Here is a 24,719-nt window from a genome sequence, read left to right on the forward strand (position 1 = left end):
TGTCAAGCACAACTAGAAAGCGACCTCTGTAGGAGGTCACTGCATCCAGAAGCTGCAGAGAAGTGGTAACAATGCCCTGGTATAGTGATAGGTACACCAGGACTTGCTCATTTTACAAGACTGAGATAAAAAATTCAAGAACTCCCACTTGGAAGTGTGAAAATATATTAGGACTATAGCTAGTGAACCTGACCTCCTAAGTCATGATACTAAGTACCTGGTAAAATGGAGATGTGAAGGTATTTACTGAGAATCTATTAGGCTCCTGGGTACCAGGGACAATGCGGCCAGTTGCTTATTTGGGGACATAGGTCAGAACTCCATGTACCCCACAACCTGACCATTTCATGCTCACTTTATAACAAAATCATTTGATCCTCTTAATACTTCACTTCCTTTCCAGTAAAACTTAAGAGGTGACTATACCCACTCTCTTTACTTTCTCAACTCTAGTTCTTGTGAAATCAAAGCTCCCTGTTCTTTCTTAAACCTTCTAGACACGACCTTGACTGCAACCCTCTTTAGTCAGTTTTTATTGCCCTGATTATTTTACTTCACTCAAGGGCTTAAGTCTGAACTCTAGATTCAAATGGTAAAAGCAGAAGAGCAGAATGGGCAAGCCCACTATATCTGGATTCCCACCTGCAGAAAGGCAATGTGGGAAGGTAATGGTGTTGTGGCGATAAAAACAGTTAAGTGCACATGCCTGTGTCAAGACACACTGAGTAAGAGGGGACAGGGAAGAGGAGCCTGGGAGGAGTCACCCTTGCTTTGGGTATTTTCTTCCACACAGAAGAGCCATTATACCTAACCCTCCAGGTGCTTATCTGGTAGGTTGCTTTGCAAGGAGAAACTGAGTAGGCACACCCACCCTTTTTTCTGGGGTTCCTACACCCCAGAGTCTTACGGGTCCTGAACTTCCAGGGTAGGATGTGTGACCCCGGGGTGACAGCTCAGAAACCCACTCACCTGAAGACCTAGGCCACGCTTTTCCAGTGATACAGGTAACATTTTGGCACTCATCTGCTTTATCACACTTATCTTCCTCTTAAAGTCAGAAGCCAGGTTCGGAAAGGCAATCCCAGCCCTGAGTAGTGTGCTCAGGACGCAGTGGCTCAAGATGGGACACTCTGGTATGTTGGTCTTACCAATTTCACTGCTCTACCACCCTGCCCTCCTGGGCCTTCAAGACACTCTTCTCACAAGGTTTCCCCACTTCCTGGAAGCACCTACTCCATCCTTTGGCTGGTCCTCTCACACCAAGCTCCAATACGCCTTATACAGCTCCATCCAAAGTCTTCACTTTCCAGCTCACCACTTTCATGACTCATTAAGGTCTCAACCCTCGCCTGAAGCTATTTCACAGGCTGAGTCCAAATGCTCAAACCCTCCTGTCTACATCAGGTCAATCCCTGACTCAGGAGTCCTCTTACATCGATGTTAAGTTTTAACTTCAGATACACAATGAGTAACTCAGACAAGGATAGCCTCAGCATTGTAAGAGGCAAAAACTACTCGTCTATCTGAAATTCAAGTTTAACAGAGACGTCCCAACAGTTGCTAAATCCCATAACCCCGTTTTTGTCCCTCCCTTCCTTCATGCTCATGGTGAACAGTCCAGAACATACTCTTCCAGCATCCTCATCTCTCATTTGGACCACAATGTCACTGATAAACTCCTCTCCACCCTGAAGACCCCTCCATGGCCAGAGACCACCCCCATATACACCCATCACCAGCTCAACCACACAGCACAGCAGGGTACCACCTCTCATGCAGCCTACAATTGGCCTAGATCTCCGGCCCCTCAGCCATGAACCTTCCTTTCTCACACAGCCTAGGTTCACCTCCAGAAGCCACCCCTGACACCCCACCAAGACAGGCTTCCATATCACCCTGCCCTTCCCCCAGCCCATCCTTGTCCCCTTCTCCTCCTCCCTCCCCTGACAGGGACAGTGAACTTTACTGTTACATAAACTATTTTATTTTAAATAAAATTAGAGGCAGACCCTTTCCCACACACACACTGGCACATGCATGCACGCTTTCTTCCCTCTACCTCTGGCCACCTCAAACCCAGAGGTTCTCATTGTGACCACCCTGCCCACACCCCAAGACAAGGAAACACCCTCATGAGAAGGCCCATGCCTCTCCCAGTCGGGTGGCAGTGACACTCAGGCTAGGAAGGAGCTCTTCTGCCAGAGTCCAGCTCTCAGCCTGACTGGGGTAGAACAGAAGGATATGTCCACCAGAGGTATCCCGGTCCAATGTGACTTCCCACCTGGGGGGCAGCACCACCAGATACCTGGAGCTGTTATCTGTGGAAGGCAGTTCCCCTCAGCCTAACCAACACTTCCCTGCATCAGGGAAGGCTCAGACACCAACGCTGAGCATACCCCAAGGGATCCCGGAGTAGGTATTGTTTGGTTTGGGGTACAGAGAGCAGTTGAGCACCAAATTCCCTAACTCCACCCTAAGAGAGGGAGCTGCGATTCAACTCAGCATCCTCTACCCAGAAAAAAAGTAAACCTAATTCCATACAGGAATGGAGGAGACTTTAACCAGGAGGATTCATTTCATCTCCACCCAAAGTGAAACCAGTTAGAAACCGACTAGCACCTTGGCAAACACTACCCACATGGGAGCTTGCTCAGAGTGGGTAGCCTCCCCTATGTTGACGCTAGGGTTGGGTTTCAACTACCCTGACGCCAGCACCCTTCAAGTCCTGCTCTGGGGCACACAAAGGAGAGTGGCTTAGATCATGAGTAAGCGCTGAAAAGTACAGGAGGAGCAGTGTCTTCCAGAGGCACACAACCCCACAGAGAGCCTTACAGGTTACACGCAGGATAGCTAGGACACACGACAGGGGAACAGGGTGCCAGGAGGGCTTAGCAGCATCCATAGCAGCCCCTCAGGAACCAAGAGGTGAGATGGGAGGGGACTATGAGAAGGATGGTCAGGCTGAGGCTGAGATGCAGGGACTCAGGCTGAGCACCCACCTTCTCCAAAGGTCTCCCTGTGGCTTCTGAACCAAGTTCCCTGAGGGGGGGAAGTCAGATAGATCAAAGGATAAAAACCAGAGAAAGGACAGCAAAGGGTATCAGACAGACTATGCAGAGCCAGCAGGAGAAGCAAAGATGTGAGTCAGAAGACCTCTGAAGGGGTGCGATGTGACCTCTCTGAGGGAAACAAAGACCTGAGGAGTGGGAGCCTAGCATCTGCACCGCCCTACAAGAGCCAGTGGAGGTAAGACAAACCAGCATCCCGAATCATAGGGCTACAGGCTAACACTGCGCTGGTGGCGGCCTCCACGGCCCCCACTGTCACTACCCCGGCGGCCCCCGATCTGGGAACCAAGCTCCTGGCCGTCCAGACTGGCGTGGTCAGAGAGGCCCCGCAGATGCTCCACTGAGTCGCACTTCTGCAAGTCCGAGGCCACAGTGCGCAGGCTCAGTAGGCTCAGTGTGTCCGTGTCAGGTGCTGGACCTGGTCCCAGGCTACTCCCTTCCTCCAGCACCCCACCCTCAGCTCCCTCGATGATGCCACTATCCCCATCCTCGCCTCCATCAGGCCCGGCCTCAGCCCCTACTGGGGAAGAGCGCCGCTGGCCTAGGGGGTGAGGGGGAAGGCCCCTGCGCCGGGCATGAATCTGTTCGCTGATCTGCTCCAGGTTGCGCAGCGCGACGGAGTAGCGAGTCTTGGCTTGGGCGACTTGTTGCTCCAACTCCGTCACCTTGGCCTTGTGCTCCTGCAGAGGGAGGGTCAGAGTGAACCCTGGGGCAACTCTCCACAGGGCCTGGAGTTGAAGAGGCCGGTCAGATGCACTCAGCATACTCCACTGCAGCCTCCTCTCCCGTGCATGGGCCCTGTGCATCACCCACAAGCCTGCAGTGCTCCACCAACTCCAACCCTCCCAGCTGCTGCTGCTGCTCCTCCTCCGGCACCCGCATCCAATTCCTGACCCGAGCCCCACTGCCCTCCTAGACCTTCATTCCCATTCACTTCACCTCTCCCCACTGTCTCCTTACCCATCCAGGGTATTCCTCTTCCCCACTCTCCTTGGCTTCCCCCCCATCCTCATTTTCTCTAGTTTTACCTCCTCTCAACTCCATCCTCTGCCAGGACCGCCGCCCACCCCCGCCCCACCTCCCATTGCTGCAGGACATTCTGAACACATGTGCTACCACCTGTCCCAGTGATCTGGAGGATGGCCCAGAGAGGCAGCAGAGTCCCCTCTAGTTGGATGCCTCATTTTCCGCGCCAGGCCCTCCCCACCCGCCCCTCTACCTGGCCTCCCCTCTTCCAGTCAGCTACCTCCAGGATTTGGCTGAATTGGGCCTTGAGCTCAAAGTAGGGCCGGCTCTTGCCAATGGCCCGCCGAAGGGTCTTCTGCAGGGCTTGGACCCGAGCTTCAGCCTGCTGGCACAACCGTGTCACCCGCTGGTGCTCCCGCTCGCCACGAAGCCGCTCCTCCTCCGCCTCGTTCACCTGGCCCAGTAGAGGCGAGGACAGATATCACTGAGCTGGGACCCACAGCTCTTGCCCATCATCTGCCCCAGGCTGCCACTCCAAATATTACCCTGGAGTGATCCTGTCTATACAGCCTGGAGAGAACTCTGATCTCCCAAGACACAATTAGCAGGTCCCTGCACCTGCTTGACATTACCTGCACCAGTTCTGGTGCTACGAAGAGAGGGCACTCTCCTCTTTGGACTGCTCGCACCTGAGTCAGCAGTGTCTGTGAGCTCACCTACCATAGCCGTAGTTCTCAGGGCCCTCAGAGTCGGGGGCTGGGACTGGAGGGATGGGAAGAGTCCCAGCATGGGAAGTCCTAGTTCTGCACTGGGGTCTCTAGGTTGCTGTGCCTAAGCAGGGAGCTCCAGAGGGCTCCAGATACCTTGCGTACCATGATCAGGGAGCTGAGCTCTCCATACTCTGCGCAGGCACAGACCAGAGCCTTGTCACAGTCAGTTACACACAGCTCAACAACCACTCCTTTGTGTGAGCTCCGTAACAGAAATGGAGCTACTGCTGTGTGAGACTGTGGGCCTGGATGAAGGAGCACAAAGAGAACCTCCAGACATGAGCAGCTCTTAGGAGCTGGCACCTGCAGCTATAGACTAAATGTCTGTATTGCCACAAAACTCTCAGGTTGAAATCCTAACCCCTCAGGTAAAGTTACTTACTGGAGGTGAGCCCTCTGAGACTGGTAGCTGAGGGGCTCTCATGAATGGGATTAGTTTCTGTATAAAGGAGGCCCATGAGAACTCCCGTGTCCTCTGTCACGTGAGAACACAGTGAGAAGACATCAGGAAGTGGGCCCTCACCTGACACCAAATGTGCCTGTGCTGTAATGCTGGACTTCCTAGCCTCTGGAACTATGAAAAATAAATGTTTGTTGTTTAAGCCACCAGTCTGTTATTATTTTTACAACAGCCCAAATGGACCAAGACAGTGCCCTTTAGAAGACAAAAATGGCAGACTGGAATTGATGCCAGGGATCTTCCTGGTCCTAGTCCCCTTTGAGTAGCTTAGAAATAGCACACAGATTATTCTTCCAGAATAATACAGATTATTCAAAAATCCAGATTACTTTAGCAGACCTCAATAGCAAGGAAGCACATTCGGAAAACAGAAGTGAGGGATCATAGATAAAAACAGTAAAATGTGGGAGTTGAAACCAGGGCACCCAGCAGGGATGAACCCATCCAGTGGATTTATCACACATCTGGAGTCAAAGGTTCAAGAAGAGCCTAGAAAGTCATTTTAGGTCAAAAGGAAATAAATATGCAGAAAGCACTAAAGGTCACACAGGAGGGAGCAAGGAGGAGGTTTTGCCTAAAAGAGAAGCAAAGTTGAAGAAAGGCCAAAGAGAGTTAGGAGTGAAGAGGGTTATGGGATGAAGAGATAGCAGAGCATGTGCTGACACCAGCAGAAGGAACCTGTTGGCACTGTTTGGCTCACCTTGCAGGTGGCATGGTTGAGCATCTCCTGCCAAGTGGGGTCCAGCCGGTTCTTGTCCGCCATGACGCCCTGCTCGGCCACAAACACCATCTCCCGGGCAGCATTGTGCATGCTCACAGCCCGTTCGTACCGCAGTGCTGCCTTCTGTGTCTCCTGCTGGGCCTGGAGGAGGAAGGCCATCAGGACAGAGGCCCTAATTGACCCCCAGCCACCCCTGGTGACCCATCCTGGGCAAGGACAAGAGAAGGAAGAAGACCCATTGCAAAGTTGGCTTCCCCTGCCAACATATAACAAGGATAAATGTTAAGGAAGCAACATTCTATAAAGAATAGTTTGTATAGATATGGAAGAAAAGAGATAAATACAGGAATAAAGATTGAAAAGAATGATACTTTCAGTGGAGAGTGTGTATATGAAATTCAACACTCTCAAAGGCTGTTGAATTTCTGCACTAGGGAGAACAAACAAAAATTCACAGCACTTTAGCTGGAAGGTGGTTACTGACATGGACAGAAAGTATACTTGTGAGACTCGCACCTCCAGTAGAGGAAAAGCTGAAGGTAATAATAATCAAAGAGCTCAAACATACTCATCACAATCATGTTTATCAAACAAAACTGAAACAAACCTGAGTTTTCAGTTAGAAAGAATTGGTTCAATGAATAATAGTTATCTAATATGAGGAAACGTTAAGCAATCCTTAAAACTGATGACATGAGCATTTATTGACATGGAACCGTGTCATAATACTAAGTAAAATAAATGAATGAAAATAGCACACACTGTATAATCTCATCTTGTTAGGAAATATATCCTCCAAAATTTTAAGAGGTTATCGATGCCGTATTAATTATATCTTTTTCATACTTTGTGATCTTTCATGGTTTGACATCTTGGAAGCCTTGCTGCACCTCCCAGAGCTACTAATTCCAAGAGACGGTAAAATGAGAACATCTTTCATTTGCAAACCCGCCAATCTAAAACCTCCTTTATCTAACTCTCACACATCAAGTCAGTATTTCCCCTCCCCTAAATCATACCAGGGATAGGTACCAAAAAATTAGAGATTGCTCACCACAGTTACTCAAACTATCCAAACTTAAACTTGCTCAAATCCTAAGCCTACCCTGCCTGACCCATTCCTTCCCATGAAAACCACAATAAAGGTTATGAGCCAAGCTTTCCCCTCTTGTCCTCTGCTTTCTGACTGATCCAGGGACTTCCCCACAGGGAGTGGCCTGCCCCTTCCTCTTGGAGACTGTAAGTAATAAATTCTTTTCTCAAGGCATAGTCGCTGCCTCTGGCATCTTACCATACTTGACTACAAATCCTAGGTACAGAAACCATGAAGCAGGCATGTGGTAGTTTGGAGAGATCTTGGCTTTCTTCTTTTAATCTTGTTTTACAGTTACAGTTACAGTCTTTCAATAGTGAGTTCACATTATTTGTTAAAAGAAAAAAGGGAAGAAGGTGGGTAAAGGGATAAGCAAAAAAAAAAAAACAAAAAACAAAAACGGGGCATAAGAACCAAAGGAAAGAGAGAAGAAATGAGAAAGGGCGTTCTGTCTGACACTCCACAGATACAGAAGCGTCCAGGGCCGGGCTCTGTATGCAGCCTTCCTGGGACATGGGCCAGCAGGCCATACCTCCTTAGCCAGTCGCCGAGCCTCATAGTAGGGCCGGGCCTTCTCAATGCAGCTCCCCAACTGGGAGCCCTGTGTGTTAAGCTTCCTTGCCGACTCCTGCAGGATCCTCCGATAAGTGGTTCTGGCCTCCTAGCAAAGGGATAGAAATGTGGGCAGAGGAAAGGCAAGTGTGTGGGGCCCAGCCCCTCATTTCTCACACACATCCCTCCCCCACCATTGTACAGAATGGGGAGGGAAAGAGAAACACCTTGGGACCAGCCCAAGGGCGTGAAGAAAAGGAGAAACTCACATCCAGCTGCAACTCCACCTGGTTGATCTCCTCGCTGGCCTGGTTGAGATGCTCCAGTTCCTCCTGCACAGAGAGTGGCAGAGGGTTAGAGAAGTCCCAGGAAACAGCCTCAGTTACCTGGCTGGGGTGGGAGCATAGTGCTCAGAGAGAAAGCCTACCCAGCCAGGGAAGGGAGGGACAACACTATTGGAGGATGGCACTATTGAATGCCCCCTTGGTGGAGACTTTCCCACTACCCTCGCAAGTCCACCTGTGTATCAGACAGTAAAATCCCACTTTATAAATGAGGAATTCAAAGTTCAGAGAAAGGAATGTTCATATGCACACATCTCCATGAGACCATTCCACATCCTCATTATACGCCAGTCAGGAATCTCCATTCCAGAGAAAGGACAATGCCCTGGGCTACTTACTGAGCACACTTAGCACAACTCAGCACCACCAGACCACAGAATTCAGAACACAAAGCAGTAGCAGCTCGTGGCCAAGTAAGCAACAGCCCCTCAGTGATATGAGGAGCCAGATGAGGGATGGTCATGCTGGGAGGCAGCAAGATTACCTCCTTGGGTGGTAGGTCAGGGCAGGATACCAGAGCACCTGCTCCCAGGCCACAGAATCAAAAGGGCAGGTATTGGGGCCAACAGGTTGTCAAATGACAAGTCAGTAAGGCTGGGCACAGGGGAGGGGAAACCAGGACTTCCTGATGGCAGGGAACTCCCTCAGAGCCTGGCGCCATTTGGTCTGGTTTAGAAAGACTCCAGGGGAATGCCTGGAGGGGCCTAGGAAACAACATCCAAAGTGTTGATGAGGTCTGCCCTTCAAGTATTCAAGGTGAGAGAGAAAAAGGAAGATCCCAAGGAAATGTAGAATACAGAATCACAAGGGTCTAGGGAACAAGGCCTCTAGGCCTACCTGGCCAGTAAGGTGACTGCAAACCCAGGTCCTCTGGGAAGATCCTCCTCAGGGAAAAGTTACTGGTTTGAGCACTTCATTGGCTGGAGGAGTGAAAAAAGTAGTAACGAAGCCACCAAGATCTTCCCTCTGAGCCTTTCAGCAACATGACAGAGCATTGGGAGGGGTGGTGGTCTCAAGTACCTCCTCTTCTCTTTTTTGGTCAAATTCCAAGACCCAAACAATACTCTCTAAGAGGAGCAATATCCAGAAAGATGCCTGTTATCTGCCTATAGCCAGGCCAACAGGAGCCAGCCTGACATTTGCCTGTTGCCCATGGCCCAGATTTGATATGCACTTCGCAGTGAATGGCACTGCCATTGCTTATTTTGTCCTTCCAACAACCCTATGTTTCATGCCTTTTTATTCCACTGATGTCTCCTCCTCGAGCCCTGTAAAATTTGAATGAGCAAATTAAGACTGTACGAAACCAAGAAACATACCCTAGTCACAGTAAAAAGAACACAAACATCTAACAGAACTAGGAACAAGGATATGAACCGCAGATTTGGTACCTAATTTTCAAGAACAGAAGTGTCCAACAGAAAAAAAATAACAGGAGCCTCATATGGAATTTTCAGTTTTCTAGCAGTCACATTTAATTAAAAGGAAAACCGAGTAAGTAAAAATTATAACAATGCCTTTAACTGCACCCTTGAAATCCCTGTGCATTTGACACTTTAGGCACATCTCAACTTGACCACTGGCACATGGTGCCCATCAAGGACAGAGCTGAGCCATATCAAGGACTGGAGCTTAAGCATCTGGATAATACTAAGGACATCCCTGGATAGACACCACAGAGAAAACTGAACTACCATCATCTAGAAGGGGCAAGGAAAGGCCTCAGAAATGCAATAAAAAATGGTTTGGGGGGAGAAGAGGAGGCGGGTAATAGTCCCTCTATGATGTTTCCAATAAGTATCAAGATGGACTGGATCTTACTTGGTTCCACATCCCAAAGGGCTCCCTGATCCTGACAAGATTATCAGAGTGAATGGTTCTACATAAGTCATCCCCATTGGAAAAAGGACATGAAATGCTCTGGTTATTGACCAAAGGCAGGAGCAGGCATGTCATACCCACAGAGCTCATACCCACAGAGCCCCTCCAGCAATTAAAAGTCTTCTGTTGATAAGGTCTGCTTCAAGAGTCACAAAGCTTTCTAACAGGACAAGGAGACTGGGGAGCAGGGCAGATTGGAGGGCAAGATAGGCAAGGAAGAACAGCCAAACCAGGGCATACCCAGGGAAAGGATAAGCAGGAAGCAGTTGGCAACACATTCCATTTGGCCTGCTCTACCAGGGACTCCTGGCACCTGCTTGAAACAGAATTCGAGGAGAATGGAGTCTAAGTCAGTACACATCATCTGTCAGTGAGCAGGCAGCCAGCAGGGAAGATGACCTTCCCAGAGCATGCCAGGCACATTCCCTTGATGCCAGGCTACTGAGCCACAGGCATAGACACTCAGGCTACAGACATCCCCACCCCTCAGAAAGGATCTCATACAGGCCATTTTTAAACACTCAAGTCTGGTCAGTTGGCAAAGATTGGGTAATGTCTAGCCCAAGGACTCAGAAAAAGCTGTCCTAGGGGAGCTAAACCAACACTTCCTGATGAGGACGCAGAATTTACCCAGGAAGTCTCAGAAGGTGAATAAGAAGACATCTGAGAAAACACACCATTACAAAGAGAGCCTAGAAGACATAAGGTATAAAGTCAAAGTCAGGCATGACTAGTGCCACCCGCCATCCCTCCCCTGGGATTGGGACTCTCTGGCTCTCTGAAAGCCAAGGAGCAGACTGGAATCCTCAGAGAACTATGCTAAGATCAAGACATGGAGACAGTTTAGAGGCCTTTTCTGGTGGACAGCATACTCTAGGTAGGCCTAGAGCTCCCCTCCAGAAAAAGGGGACACAAGTTACCCATTCGTCAAAAAACCTCATCTCCCAGATCAGAAAGTTTCACCCACAGGCAAGCATTTCTAGGAGTTCTAGGAAATACTTAAACAGAATCTCTGCCTTTGGGATATCCTTGGTCTGGCAGATTCACCCAAGCCACATGTGACTTTCTGCCTCACCCAATAAAAGAATCCGCATGCCAGAACATGGCTTAAGAACAAGTATTTTCAGGGCATCCCTGGTGGCGCAGCGGTGGAGCGCTGGGCTGTAAGCTGCCTGCAGCCTCTGCAGCACTGGTTCAATCCCCGGCCAGCTGGCGAGAGTCCCACATGGCGCGCAGACCTCTCCTGCCATGCCCGCTGCTCCCCTCAACAGTGTATTTTGTCAGTCTGCCTGTTCTGCTCCCCACCCTAGCTCTGGTGAATTCTCTCACCCTCCCACGCTTCTGACTGTACCCAGTGCCCAGTGCATGTATAAATAAATAAATAAATCCTTTTTTTAAAAAAAAAAAAGAAGTATTTTCAAAAATCTCTGGTAGGTCCAGATGGATCAGTGGATGTAGACACAAGGAAAGCAATGAAATCCAGAAAAATCGATGTCCCTTTAAAGCTCTGAAATGTATTATCAAGGCACATGGTCTTGTGCACTGTCAACACTAAAGGGGACTGCACAAGACACACACCTCAATCTCCTCATACAGAAGAGTCCCAATACAGAGGGGCTGAACGTCACAAGCACCCTCCATGAAAGTTGCCTGTCCTGAAGAAAACACTGAATCCCTCACAAAGCAGGAGTACTGGTCTAGCCTCAGTGTGTCATCAGTGAGGTAGACCTCTCTATAGGAGTTTTCTTCCCTACACAACCACAATATTCCACAACATGCCCTTAAATTTAGTAAGAGACTGGGGTCTGCCTGCTCCTCTTGCTTCAGTTACACTTGGAAGCTTACCATAGACAAGATGAATCTTATGCCTATTCAGTACTCTTCCACCCTCACAGAGCTCATCTGATAGAACAGTCTATAATGACAGAAAATTCTACTTCTGCACTGCTAACAGCACGTGAAGAACTGCATCTTTCAATTTCTGCAGTTTTAAGTAATAATAAGTGGCTTGTGGCTACTTTACAGGAAAGCACAGCATAAGAGTGACTCGTCATACTACTGCCTTCGCCTGAATGGATACTGGCAAAATACCAGGGAGCAGAGGGACTGAGGAAAGAAACCCAAGTGGATTCCCTCTGGAGGAAGTTGCAGAAAGGTGTATTAAGTGCATCAAATGGCCCTCCCTCCAGAGGGAGGGAGGGGTCGTTTCCCAAAGAGCTACCTATAAACTTTCATAGAGATAAGCAGGGCTTCTGGTGGCGCAAGGGGTTAAGACACAACCTATGGGGCCTCCCCGGTGGCGCAGCAGTTGAGTGCTGGGTTGCGAAGCTGCCCGCGGCCTCTGCGGCGCCGGTTCGATCCCCGGCTGCTCCCTGGCCACCGAAGGAGGGTCCCACATGGCACGCAGACCTCTCCTGCTGCGCCCGTTGCTCCCCTCAGCAGTGTACTTCATTACTCTGCCTGTTCTGTTCCCCGCTCTTACTCTGGTGAATTCTCTTACCCTCCCGCGCTTCTGACTGTACCCAGTACATGTATAAACAAACAAACAAATAAATAAAACATGCCTCTATTAAAAAAAAAAAAAGACACAACCTATGAAGCTATCCACAGCCACTGCAGCACGAGTTCAACCTCAGGCCAGGGAGGTACCCACATGGGGCAGGAGACCTCACCTGACTTGCCACTCCTCCCCTCAGCGGTGTGTTTCAGTCACTCTGCCTGTTCTGTTCCCCACTCTTACTCAGGTGAATCCTATCACCCTCCCTCCCCCACCTCTGGCCTGTACCCCAGCTCTTGTATGCATAAATGAATAAATCTTTTTAAAAAAAGATAAGCAAAACACTTTGTGAAAGCACAGAATCTAAGGAATCTAAGGACTGTTGTCAGAGCAGGTAAGGAATTGTGCAAGTCAGTGAGACAAGCCCTCATTTTACGGATGAAGAAACTAGAGACTCAGGAAGGTTATGTGACTTCCTTGAAAATCACAGATCACTCCTTCTGCCCAAGGCTTTTTGCATTACAACCTGTTTCCTCAAAGGACAAGTTTGTAAATTAACAAGAGAACTGTTTTCAATGTGATGCCCAGGAGACAGAGACCCACACCAGTGAAGTAATGATTGCCACTGCTCCACTGTAAGCCTATAAGCAGGACACAATTGTCCGCCTCCCACTCCCTACCCACATCCAGGGGATACTCACCACAAGAGGGCAGGAAAGATGTGAGGACCAGCTCTGATTTTTTTTTCCTTACTCAATGAATAAACCTAATAAAGGCTTGTTGACAAAGAAGCCTAGGAATGTGAGTCCTAGGACGCTCTTGCTCACCTACAGTGGAGTGAGTCACCACCACCACATCAGAATTTTGGAGATGATGCCACACCAAATGACAGACTCAGATCCCAAACACACAGGAGCACCCTGGCCTTCACCTGCCCAAGCAGCCTCCGCTGGGAGCCCTTCCCAGCTAGTGCCTGGAAACACTACAATCTAGCCTTGGCTGGCCATGCATCTCCTAATGGTGCCATCCTCCCCCACTATTATGAAGTCTCCTTGAAAAAGATCTACCTGTCCTACCAATTAGCCTGTACATGCGCCAAGGTGATAAATCAGCTCTTCTGTTCATTCAATGGGCCCACGGTCCTCAGATTTGAGCACAACAGACACATTTCCTGAATACATTGGGATTTCCTTACAGGACTAAACCTGATGCCACCTTTATAAAACATGAAAGACCTCACCTTTTACAGATGTTAACATACCTGGCAGGCACCGGCGAGAAGGTGAGAGAGGGGAAAAATTCAAGGTTCCTGCCCAATCTCAAAGGGACTTCCGCTCACATCTCATTCATGTCACATCTGAGCCAACAGTCCCTTTGCTTATCTGGAAAGAAGAACAGCCCTACTCTCTAACTTAAAGTATGCTCCTATATCTGCTGCCAATTTGCCACTTCACTTTTTCAGGGAAGCCTTCAGCAACACACCCCAGGTATTCAGGCTAGGCCGCCTCTGTGCTCCTAACACATAACCCTTTTAGCACTTGTCATGCTGCATTGCAACGATTCGTTGATAAACTAATTTTCCTTTCTTGTCCCAGTGCACTGGGAAGAAATAAATCTAACTCATTCACCTGACAGTTCTTCAGGAAAGCTGGAACCTGCCTCCCTGTCTCTTTGTAATCTATTATCTCACCTGTATTCTAGGATCCAGTTCTTCCTCCTCTCTTGGAGACAATTTGGCCTCACTGCTGTTGTTTCCACCTCCTCTGGGCTCCTCTGCAACTGGACTCTGAGGGACTTCATCCTCAACAACTTCAGGCCGGAGCTCCCCCTGCGGGGTCTCCCGCCCCCCTGGAACCTGCCTGAGCTCAGCCATGCTGACAGGGAGAGGGGACACACTATGCACAAGACAGCACTGACATGCTGGGACCAGGGCCCCAGCCTGGGGTTTCCCCAGCTCTGGGTGACAAGGGTTTCTCTTACAGGGTGGGATAAGCGGGTACAGGTAGAACCTCACACTCTGCTAGAGGCCAAGATTCAAGGCGTCAGCGTGGTTCCTAGAACTATAGCCTTGTCTGCGCAAAAGTTCTTCCCTCCCTGTCACAGGAAGTCCACCGGGACAGACGCAGATAAACCACTTCGAGGCAGGGGGGATAAGGGGGTCTGGATCCTGGGCCGTAGCCTGCGAGGAGGAGCACCATTCGGGAAGGCGGAGGCAGGCGCCTCCAGGCTGTGGCAGCAGCTGGAGAGAGAAGCTGGGCCCAAGCCGAGGCCGCGGGATGACAGTCTCTGGGGAACTGCAGAGAAAACAAAGGCTAAGTACTCGGTCAGCATCAGAACGTCGGTCACCAATACCTTCTGACACTTTAGTTCCCCAAGGGCTACAAGCTCTTCTTTCCACACCCCCCATAATCCCACCCCAACTTTCCTCAGCCCTCAAGGACTTGAGGTCCTACTCTTCCCGTGTCCCAGCGCCCCTCGCCCCAGTCCCATCCTTACCAAGGCCTTCCACACTAAGCGCTCTCACCCGCTCCTCCATCCCTAAGCACCCTCCCCTCCCGCCTCCCAGTCCACCCCCGCCAGGCTTTGCAATTCACCTCGCAGGCCCCCACCCCATGCCACCTCCCCGTCTCTCCAACTACGCGCTCAAGCGGAGCCTCCCGTCTCCAACTTCACATTCTCCTTCAACCCGAAGGACTGTGCCCCGAGACAGCCCACACAGCCAAGCGGCGAAGCCCCTCGCGCTGTCTTACCTCAGTTTACCTTACGTGAGCAGCCGCCCCTACCGCAAACAAGCTTCCCCTCCTCCCCGCAACAAGCCGGTCCAACCAAACACGACGAGGCCGAGAGGAAGCGGAAACACATCATCCGGCAGCCCCGCCCTCCTGCGCTCTTTCGAGGCGCCGGCCAGACCGACTTCCCAAGATTCCTCCCGTCCTGCCTTCCTTTTCCGTACAAAATGGCGCCTCCCACGGCTCTGGCTCCCCTTGCGCGCATATCTGCCCCCATCGTCCACCGCGACTGAAGGGAAACGGAACAAGAGCATGCTATGATGACAAAACTAGGAGGCTCGATGAAATTTGAGGCCGTCTCATCGGCAAGGAAGTGCTAAAATAAAGCGAATTGTGGCTACTTTCCTCGGGGAGAAAGTTGCCATCTTGCCTTACGGCTCCGGGGCTCTGGGGGCGGGACAGCGCGGCCAGCCGCGCCCGGGAAGGTGGAAGCGGCGCCGGAAGTGCACCTGGGGTGGCCGGCGCCTGTGTCGGCTTCACGATTTCGGGGAGGAGTGTCCTGCGCGGCTGAGTTGTAAGGTGATTTTCCTGAAGTGATACCCTTAAGTAACGGCGTCTACGTGGACGGCTCCGCCTTCACCGCGGGCTCGGAGCTGCGCCTCCCAGCTCTTTCGGGAAGGCCCCGGTATGGAACGCCGTTGCTGTGGGGTCGCCCGTTACCTGGTGAGCATTCATTAGACACTCAGTGTCCCTGAGCCTCCAAAGGGGAGCCGTGTGTTACATGCCCTGTGTATCAGTGAAAAGGCCTTGCCAGAGTGATCTGACTTCTAGGCGTCACCAGGCGAGGCCAGAGGGAAAGGATTCAAGAGGACATCTTATTTTTGCATAAGGTCTGATGTTTCCAGAGCCAGCTCAGGGTTTCACCTTAGGTAGAGAAAGCAATGGTCCGAATTTCCCTTCCTTTTGGATTCCCCTCCCTTTATCATCTCATCCCATGAGTAACCACAGAGAAGAAGAAAAAAAAAAAAATCAGTACAGCCAAATATGTTACTTTAAAAGTAATTTCAAAGAGATTATCCTAAAACCTAAAACATCGGAAATTTTGCGTTTAAAATGCCTTTTCTCCATTGAGTCAGCGGGACCCTGAATAGCAGTGTCTCAGATGGATAGACCTGATGGATAGTAGTGCCTCAGTCTCTTTCATTTTCCTTTTTTGTAACTAAGGTGTAATACATAAACCATTCCATATAGAAATCAAAGACAGTTTATGGGTATGTTCTTTACCGGTTACTTTAATTTTGTAAAACTGGATTTTAACTAGACCCCATTTTACCTACCATTTTATTCTCCCAACATTTCCTGTTCATTACTTCTAATTGTCTTTATAGTTTGCCTCACAGCTCATTTTCCCTGCACATTCAGTCATTAGCAATCATGAGCTGCTTTTTTCCTAGTTCTTTATTGCATTTGATGGGAAAACATGAACACATGTAATGTCCACACTGCCCTTAGATCACATTCAGAGGTTCAGTAGCCTCCCTGATAACACCATTCATTTCTCCCAAGATTAACTCTCATTCACTGAGACTGAAGATGACCCTTTGTGTTTGGATTGTAATACAGTACCCAGCAGTTTTGCTCCTATGTTTGGATAATGTTTCCATAGGATGTGGTTAGGGTGCTCTGTCTTGTTTTACTGAGGTCAGCCTAGACATGATGATTTAAAATTTTTCTAAAGCAGCCCTGTCCAGTAGATCTTTTGGCAATGATGAAAATGTTCTATATTAGTTCTGTAGTATGGTAGCAACTAGCCACATGTACTAATTGAGCACTTGAAATTGCATTTTTAAATTTTATTCTAATTTAAATAGCTACATGTGGCTAGTGATTCCATTATTGGATGGCACAGTCCTAGAGCATGACTTTCTTACATAATGTCCTCTAGGTCCATATTGAACATTTATGTCTTCAGTACAAAATAGATGTCTGAATTTCTATTTTTGTTTGTCTCATCTTCACTTCCTCACCTCCCATTTACTTCCATTTCTGTCAGTCAACAGAAATTGCAGAGATAAGTCATCCTTGCTCTGAGTATCACCTAATCACTGATATCTAACACTGGGTTGTTTTTTCTTTAGCATCTGAGTCACTCTTCTCCAGGGCTTCCTCTTACTTCTCTAGCCTGTTGATCCAGATGCATTATTTCATGCAGTATCACTTAACTTAGTTTTTATTATGTGTCACGATTTTGGTGATGAGAAGGGCATCAAATTATTTCATCAGTATCTTATAGATTGTGCTGTTCATTAGATAAATCAGTACCATTCAAACTAATTGGACCACAATCCTGAAAAATGTCTTACCTTGCAACCCAATATACATTTATGTGTGTAAATATATTCATAACAGAAGTTTTGGAAAAAATCTTTACTCATCATATACAAAGCATATTAATATTTTGTACTATACATTTTTTAATGCTGGTGTGAACCTAGTTTATTGAATTCATGATGCACTCATATTTTGAAAACCTTTCCCTAAATGCCAGTACTTCCTAAACCATGAGGCTAGCCTCTGATCATCTCATGAAGCCTACTTTCTCTGAGCCCTTGCCCCAGTACATGACCCCACCCCTACGTATGACTGCTGCTCCTTCATGGGAACTTTGTCTTTTTCCAGACTCCCCATGATTACATTCAGAGATCCAGCAGCTTCTCAGACTGCTGACCTATTTGAGGATTGTCTTCTTCTCACTAGGTACAAATCTGATTTCATTCCCTTTTCCCAAATTCTACTTCTATATTTACTTTGTTGGTGAATGGTTTACCATCTGCCCATTAACCCTAGAGAAAAAGCTAGAAAAAATTTTAAATTAATCCTATCATATTAAGTATCTCAGAGATTCCTTCTTTCCATTTCATTGCCATTTCTTCAGCTTAGATCCTCTATATCTCCACTATAGGTAGTGTACCTCAAGGGTCTTGTAAATCAACTCTATTCAATAGAACTTTCAGTGATGATGGAAATTTCTGTATCTGCACTGTCCAAAGTGGTAGCCACTAGCCATGTGTGGAACTCTTGAGAACTTAAAATGTGCCTAGTGCAACTTAAAATGTGCCTAGTGTGACTGAGGAACTAAATTTGTGATTGATTTTAAGATGTATCTGTGATTAATGTATTGGACAACACAGGTCACTGTGATTTCCCTGCCACAAGTGTACCCCTGCCATTCCCTGGCACAAATAACCAACCCCAGCTGACTACACTAATTAATGAAATAAATATATCTGAAAGCCATATGGAGATATTAATAACACTACCAGTGTAGGGTAAGTGAAAAAGTATCAGGCTTTTCTGCCCTCCCACCATTAGGATTGATGATGGATTCTTGCGGTCCTGAATGCATGCCTAGAGGCGGGCACCTGGAGTAGGGTGTGGGCATGTGTAAGTGAATACACCTGTGCTGACAGACTGGGCTTATAAGGGCGGCGTCAGGGGCACGCCAGTAGAACAGAGCAGAATTAGAGAGAAAGAGCGAAAGAGAAGCAGAGGCCACCAGAGAATGCCGGAGAACCAAGAAAGAATGAAGACTTGCTGGCATCCCTTGCCAGCCGTGTACCTGGTAAATCCTAATAAAAGCCTGAAAAGCCACCGAGGGCTCCAGGATTCCTCCTTTACCCCATCTGCTCGGGTCATAGAAATCCTGCTCTGTGTCCTCCTGCCCCTACAACCAGTTACTAGGTGGTATCACAAATCAACTATTTCTCAGTAAAATAAAATTTTCTCATAATTCATATTGATAACTTTTTAAATTCATACAAATTCCCTCTAAATTACCTAAATAAAATTACCTCTGTTTTTAAAAATTACTTATTCTGTGAATATAAATTACCTTTTTATTGTCTTTTTTTCTACCATCAGTCAGATATTTAACAAGTAGCACCATCAATTGATAATTAAACATATTAATTGACTAATGTATAGTGACAGATCAGTGATTACGTAGGGAAGAGGTGGGAGGGATTACAGAATGGTACACAGAAACTTGTGAGTAATGGATGTGTTCTCTCTCTTGCTTGTGAGGACTTTATGGGATATTATGTGTGTCTAAATTTTTCAAGTTGGACATTTCAATGTGGGAGAATTTGTATATCAATTACACCTCATAAAACTTCTATACCTCTGTAGGGTAAGTGAAAAAGTATCAGGCTTTTCCACCCTCCCACCATTAGCATTAATGATGGATCCCTGCGGTCCTACATGCGTGCCTGATGGTGGACACCTGGAGTAGGGTGTGAGCATGCATGGGTGGGCACACCTGGGCTGAGACTGGGCTTATAAGGGTGGCATCACAGAGACGCCAGCAGAAAAGAGAATAGCAAAAGCAGAAGAGAAAGAGAACGAGAAGGAGAGCAACAAAATGAACAGGAGAAGCAGAGACCACAAGAGAACTCCAGAGAGCCTAGAAAGAGTGAAGAGTCTCCAGGGGCTGGGAGGCTGACTGGCCTCCCAGCTCCCCTGCACCCCTGCCTGCCATGTACCTGGTAAAAGCTCAATAAAAGCCTGAAAAGCCACTGAGGACTCCACGACTCTCCTTTACCCATCTGCCCGGATCATAATTACCCTGATCTGTGCCTTCCTGCTTCAACAAGTGACGTATAGTGGGCAGGGTGATTTGATGCAGATGGGTATGGAGCCCTCCAAAGACCTCAAGAGGGGTTGAGGAGTAGCAGACCATGAGCCTGTGACAAAGCTGGAGGCGCCATGGCAGCACAGGAGGTGGCCAAAGTCCAGGAGCTTCAAGAAAAGCTAAAGACCCTGCTGGAGCACAGGAGGTGAACAAGGTCTGGGAGCTGTGGGACAAGACCTTGAGTGGAGGACAAGACAGCCTGTGAGGACCAACCCACGACTCCCGAGGCAGCAGAATCGTAGGAGAAAGAGGACCACGATTCGGAGCTCGCCCATTGTTGACCTAGGAAAAAATCTGATGGACTGATAATCCTGCCAAAAGGCGGAGGAACTTTGGCAGGTTGATGTGATGTTTTTTGGGACCCTGGAGGTGGATTGTATTATTAGTAAACCCCAGGAGATGAAAATCAAGGCATGGCCAGTGGGCCTTGGTGGCCAAAAGCAGCCTGTGTACTGCCCAGCATTCCCAGGGCCACAGCCCAGAGAGAATGGCTAGAGTAGAGGAAGGGACAGGTATGAGAAGAGCCCAAGATTGGCTAAGGGAAGAAGCCTGTAGGGGCAGGACTGGACATGGGGCAGGTTCTCTGATCCCATGCAGACCAGGTAAAGGAGGAGTCAGAGTCCTCAGTGGTTTTTTGCAGGTCTTTTATTGGGGTTCAGCGGGTACGTGGCAGGCAGGGGGGCTGGGAGGCTGGCAGTCCTCCCAGCCCCCAGCAAATCTTCACTCTATCTGGGCTCTCTGGCATTCTCTGCTTCTGCTTCGGGCTTCTTCTCTTTCGGCTTCTACTGGCGTCCCCATGACACCGCCCCTAAAAAGCACAGTCTTAGCACAGGTGTACCCACTTCAGGTGCCCGCCATCAGGCATGCATTCAGGATCACAGGGTTCCCTCATCTATCCTGATGGTGGGAGGGCAGAAAAGCCTGTTTGCAATTTGAGGTTAAGAAAAGTCCTCTGAATTTCACTTTTCTGCAGTTGGTTCTTTCCACAGTTGGGAAATTGTCAGTTGACATCAGTGGAGTTATTTGTTGGTGTGCCTTTGAGGTTAGAATACTTAGTGTTTGCAAGGCAAGACATTGCTGTTCAGTAACAGCCCTCTTGCTATTAATAGTGAACAAGCGTGATTGATTAGGTGACAATGGCAGGAGAAGCAGGGTCCAGGGGAAATAAAGGGTGTTCATCTTATGGGGAGCAGGGTTTCAAAGTGATCAAAGGGTATTCAATTTTATGGGAGACAGGGGAGGACATGTCGGCCACATGTACAGGGAGTACTTCCCGTGCAAGTGCATGGCATAATTTTTGGTCTACTCCTGGACCGTCTCGGACCCTGACCACACATTCAGTCAACAGTTACCTAGGTGTCCCTAGCCACCTCGTGATGTCGGCCATTGTCTCAAGGCAGTCATGCAGGGGTGCCTTATCCAAATCATTCACACACATAGGTGCACAGAGAAGCCAAGTGCACACAGATGCAGAGGCCATAGGTAGAAAAGAGGCTGTCCCGACCCGCAGGATCATAGACACGAAAAGAGAAGGGCTGAGGATTGAAATGAGGGGCTTGAGACAACTTGACGCTAGCGCATGCTTCTTCTTCCTTTTGCTCTCTTACTTTTCCATGTCTTTCTTTTCCCTGTCGTTCTTACTTCCCTGGCCTTCTCTCTGCTCCCCTCGCAGTACCCCTCACAGTATCTCCTTCTCACAGTCTCCTCGCAGTATATCTTTCTCTCTCTCGTGGTTCCCTTCTTATACCCCGGTCACTCCTCCCATTGTACCTCCCAGTCTCACATGATTTACAGGAAAACGCAGGGGTTTCTCCGAAGGCGAAACGGTAAATCAAAACCTAACTCTTCGAGCACATGCGCAACATGGCGCATGCTCCAGGCAGCTCCGGACAAGAGGCCACATACACCCATCGCTCTACTCACTTGCCACGGCTGTAGTGTAAAGCATATACTCTGTCCTCCACATGTGCATCACCAATAAATATATTTTAACTCCCTCCTTTTTGTTCCCCTTCTATCTCTTCTTAAACCATTGATAGTGAATGCCCTCTGGCCAAGCCCAGTACACTGATGCTGCCATGACATGAACTTATTCCAGCATTGGGCACTGACCACCACTTCCTCACATGGGATCGGAATCCTGACCCTCTTCCTCCTCAAAGCCTTTAATGGTTACCCTTCCTGTACCTGACTCCTTTTGGAAACTGGTTCTCTAGGGTTGACCCTTAGACCCTTCTCATCCACCCATAGCCTCTCCGAGAAATAACATCCACTCTCACAGCTTTACTTTTTTTTTTTTTTTATAAATTTTATTGTTATATTCCCCATACAATTGCAGCCCCCCTATTCTGACGCCAATCCCTCCCCTCCCGCCCCCGCCCCCCTAAAAGTGTCTCTGGTTCATAGTTTTTTGTTGATTTTGATTTTCACTTTCTTATAGTTATTCATTTTCCTGGTCCCTTATTTAAGTTTTCTAGATTCCTGCTATGAGTGAGACCATCCTGTATTTTTCTTTTTCTTTTTGGCTTATTTCGCTGAGCATGATCCCTTCCAGCGCCATCCATGTTGCTGCAAATTGCATGTGTTTATCTTTTTTGAATGCTGAGTAATATTCCATGGTATATGTGTACCACATCTTCTTGATCCAGTCATCTATTTTTGGGTTGTTTCCAAAGCTTAGCTATTGTAAACAGTGCTGCTATAAACATAGGGGTGCAGGTGTTCTTTGGAATTGATGTTTCTGTGTCCTTTAGGTAAATACCTAGGAGTGGAATTGCTGGATCATATGGAAGCTCTATATTTATTTTTTTATTTTTTTTTTTTTATTTTTTTTTTCTAGAGGCATGTCTTATTTACTTATTTATTTATTTATTATTTGTTTGTTTGTTTGGTTTATACATGCACTGGGTACAGTCAGAAGCACGAGAGGGTGAGAGAATTCACCAGAGCCAGAGCGGGGAGCAGAGCAGGCTGAAGGACCGAAGTACACCGCTGAGGGGAGCAGCGGGCGGCAGGAGAGGTCTGCGCGCCATGTGGGACCCTCCTCCGGTGGCCGGGGAGCAGCCGGGGATCGAACCGGCACCGCAGAGGCCGCGGGCCGCTTCGCAACCCAGCGCTCAACCGCTGCGCCACCGGGGAGGCCCGGAAGCTCTATATTTAGTAGGTCCAGAAATCTCCACACAGCTTTCCACAGTGGTTGGACCAGTTTGCACTCCCACCAACAGTGCAGAAGAGTTCCTTTTTCTCCACACCCTCGCCAACATTTGTTGTTGCTAGTTTTTTTAATATGTGCCATTCTCACTGGTGTAAGATGGTATCTCATGGTAGTTTTGATTTGCATTTCCCTGATGACAAGTGATGTTGAACATTTTTTCATATGCCTGTAGGCCATTTGCATTTCCTCTTCAGAGAAGTTTCTTTTAAGCTCTTCTGCCCATTTTTTGACTGGATTATTTTCTTTGTTGTTGTTGAGTCTCATCAGCTCTTTGCAGATTTTTGTGATCAGTCCTTTATCATTAGGTGGGTTGGGTGCAAAAATGTTCTCCCAGTTGGTGGGGTTTCTCTTTGTTTTTGTTATTGTCTCTTTTGCTGTGCAAAAGCTCTTTAATTTGATGTAGTCCCAGCTGTTTATCTTTGCCTTCACTATCACTGCTTTGGGTGATGTGTCTGTAAAGATGTCTTTGATGTGCAAATCACGTAGTGTTTCGCCTATATTTCCTTCTATATATTTTATGGTTTCAGGTCTTATGTCTAGTTCTTTAATCCATTTTGAGTTGATTTTTGTGTATGGTGTGAGGTGGTGGTCAAGCTTCATTCTTTTGCATGTAGCGACCCAGTTTTCCCAGCACCATTTATTGAACAAACTTTCTTTGCTCCAATGCATATTCTTTGCTCCTTTGTCAAAGATTAGTTGACCATAAATCTCACAGCTTTACTTTTTCCACTCTAACTTCCTAATTGCTACAAACCCTGACGATTGTGTGTCTTTCTCTACATCCTGATAGAAGCCCAAACTCTTGAGTGTTGCATGGATTCCCCTAGCCATACTCTAAAGCCACATGATGTTTGTTTATTCCCATTGCCCGTCCAAGTGTAGATTCAGTTGGCCTTCCAGAAAGGTTTGTGGAAAGGAGTGATTCCTCAAACTAGCCAGACTTCTGAGTTTCCTCTCCCAACACCTGTACTACCCCCACTTCCTAGAATTCCTGTCCTGCCCTACTCAGCGTCCTCCACAGAATTCTGATCTCCTCTTCACTTTCTCCTCTGTCTGAAACAAGAACACACTACTTTCCTGTTCATCCAATCCTGTGGTTCTAACACAATCCTAGCACCTGCATAGGCAGAAAGCTCTCAGATGAAAAATCTCATGATCCACAGACGCTGGTATAAAATCCTGGCTATATCTTGATCTATGATGATTGCTGATGACTTGTAGCAAAATTGTCCTGGTTTTTCAGCTATAGCTTTAATCCACTTTATACTTAGCTGTGATGTAATGGCAGAATTTCGGAGGTCTGCCTTCCAACAGCATTCCTCAGAGGACTCGGAAACAAACTGTTTTGTTTCTTAATACTCATGCCACTTGCTTGCACATAGGCAGGCGCTAAGAAATGTGCACGCCATAAGACTGCACTCAAGCTTACCAATTGGTAGGGGAGATAAGATCAGCACCTGATTCTACAGTATACAGCAAAAGATTTTAAGTACAGATACAGTGTCTTGTGCCTCTTGTATAGGATAAGCTTTCAATAAATGCAGAATTGCTGGATGTAGCAATTCTTTGAGGTGGGCTAACATGAAGGATAAGCAGGACTTTGACAAAGAGAGGAGGAGGAATATTCCAGCCTGAGAGGAATGTAGAAGGTAAGTGAGTAGTGATCCAGATTCCTCCAGAGTTGAAGAGAACAGACTGGAAAGGCAGGTTGGACAGGTGGAAGAGGGCTTCGAT

General features: G+C 47.9%; 1 protein-coding gene across 3 annotated transcripts; it reads right to left on the bottom strand.

Annotated features, from left to right (window-relative positions):
• Positions 1-3,277: 3,277 nt before the first annotated feature.
• SH3BP5L (SH3 binding domain protein 5 like) lies at positions 3,278-14,225 on the bottom strand (the record flags this gene model as incomplete). Of its 3 annotated transcripts, none has more annotated exons than XM_084252574.1 (6): positions 3,278-3,739; positions 4,315-4,488; positions 5,965-6,126; positions 7,611-7,739; positions 7,900-7,962; positions 14,043-14,225. In XM_084252574.1, the coding sequence occupies 6 exons, from the start codon at positions 14,223-14,225 to the stop codon at positions 3,278-3,280; spliced, it is 1,173 nt and encodes a 390-aa protein (XP_084108700.1). The 3 variants fall into 3 exon arrangements, with proteins under 3 accessions (XP_084108700.1, XP_084108699.1, XP_084108698.1); XM_084252573.1 differs by having other exon boundaries at positions 3,278-3,748; XM_084252572.1 differs by having other exon boundaries at positions 3,278-3,748; positions 7,900-8,004.
• Between the last annotated feature and the right edge of the window lie 10,494 nt (positions 14,226-24,719).

The sequence above is a fragment of the Talpa europaea genome, assembly GCF_964194135.1.
Source record: "Talpa europaea genome assembly, chromosome: 13".
NCBI lineage: Eukaryota > Metazoa > Chordata > Mammalia > Eulipotyphla > Talpidae > Talpa > Talpa europaea.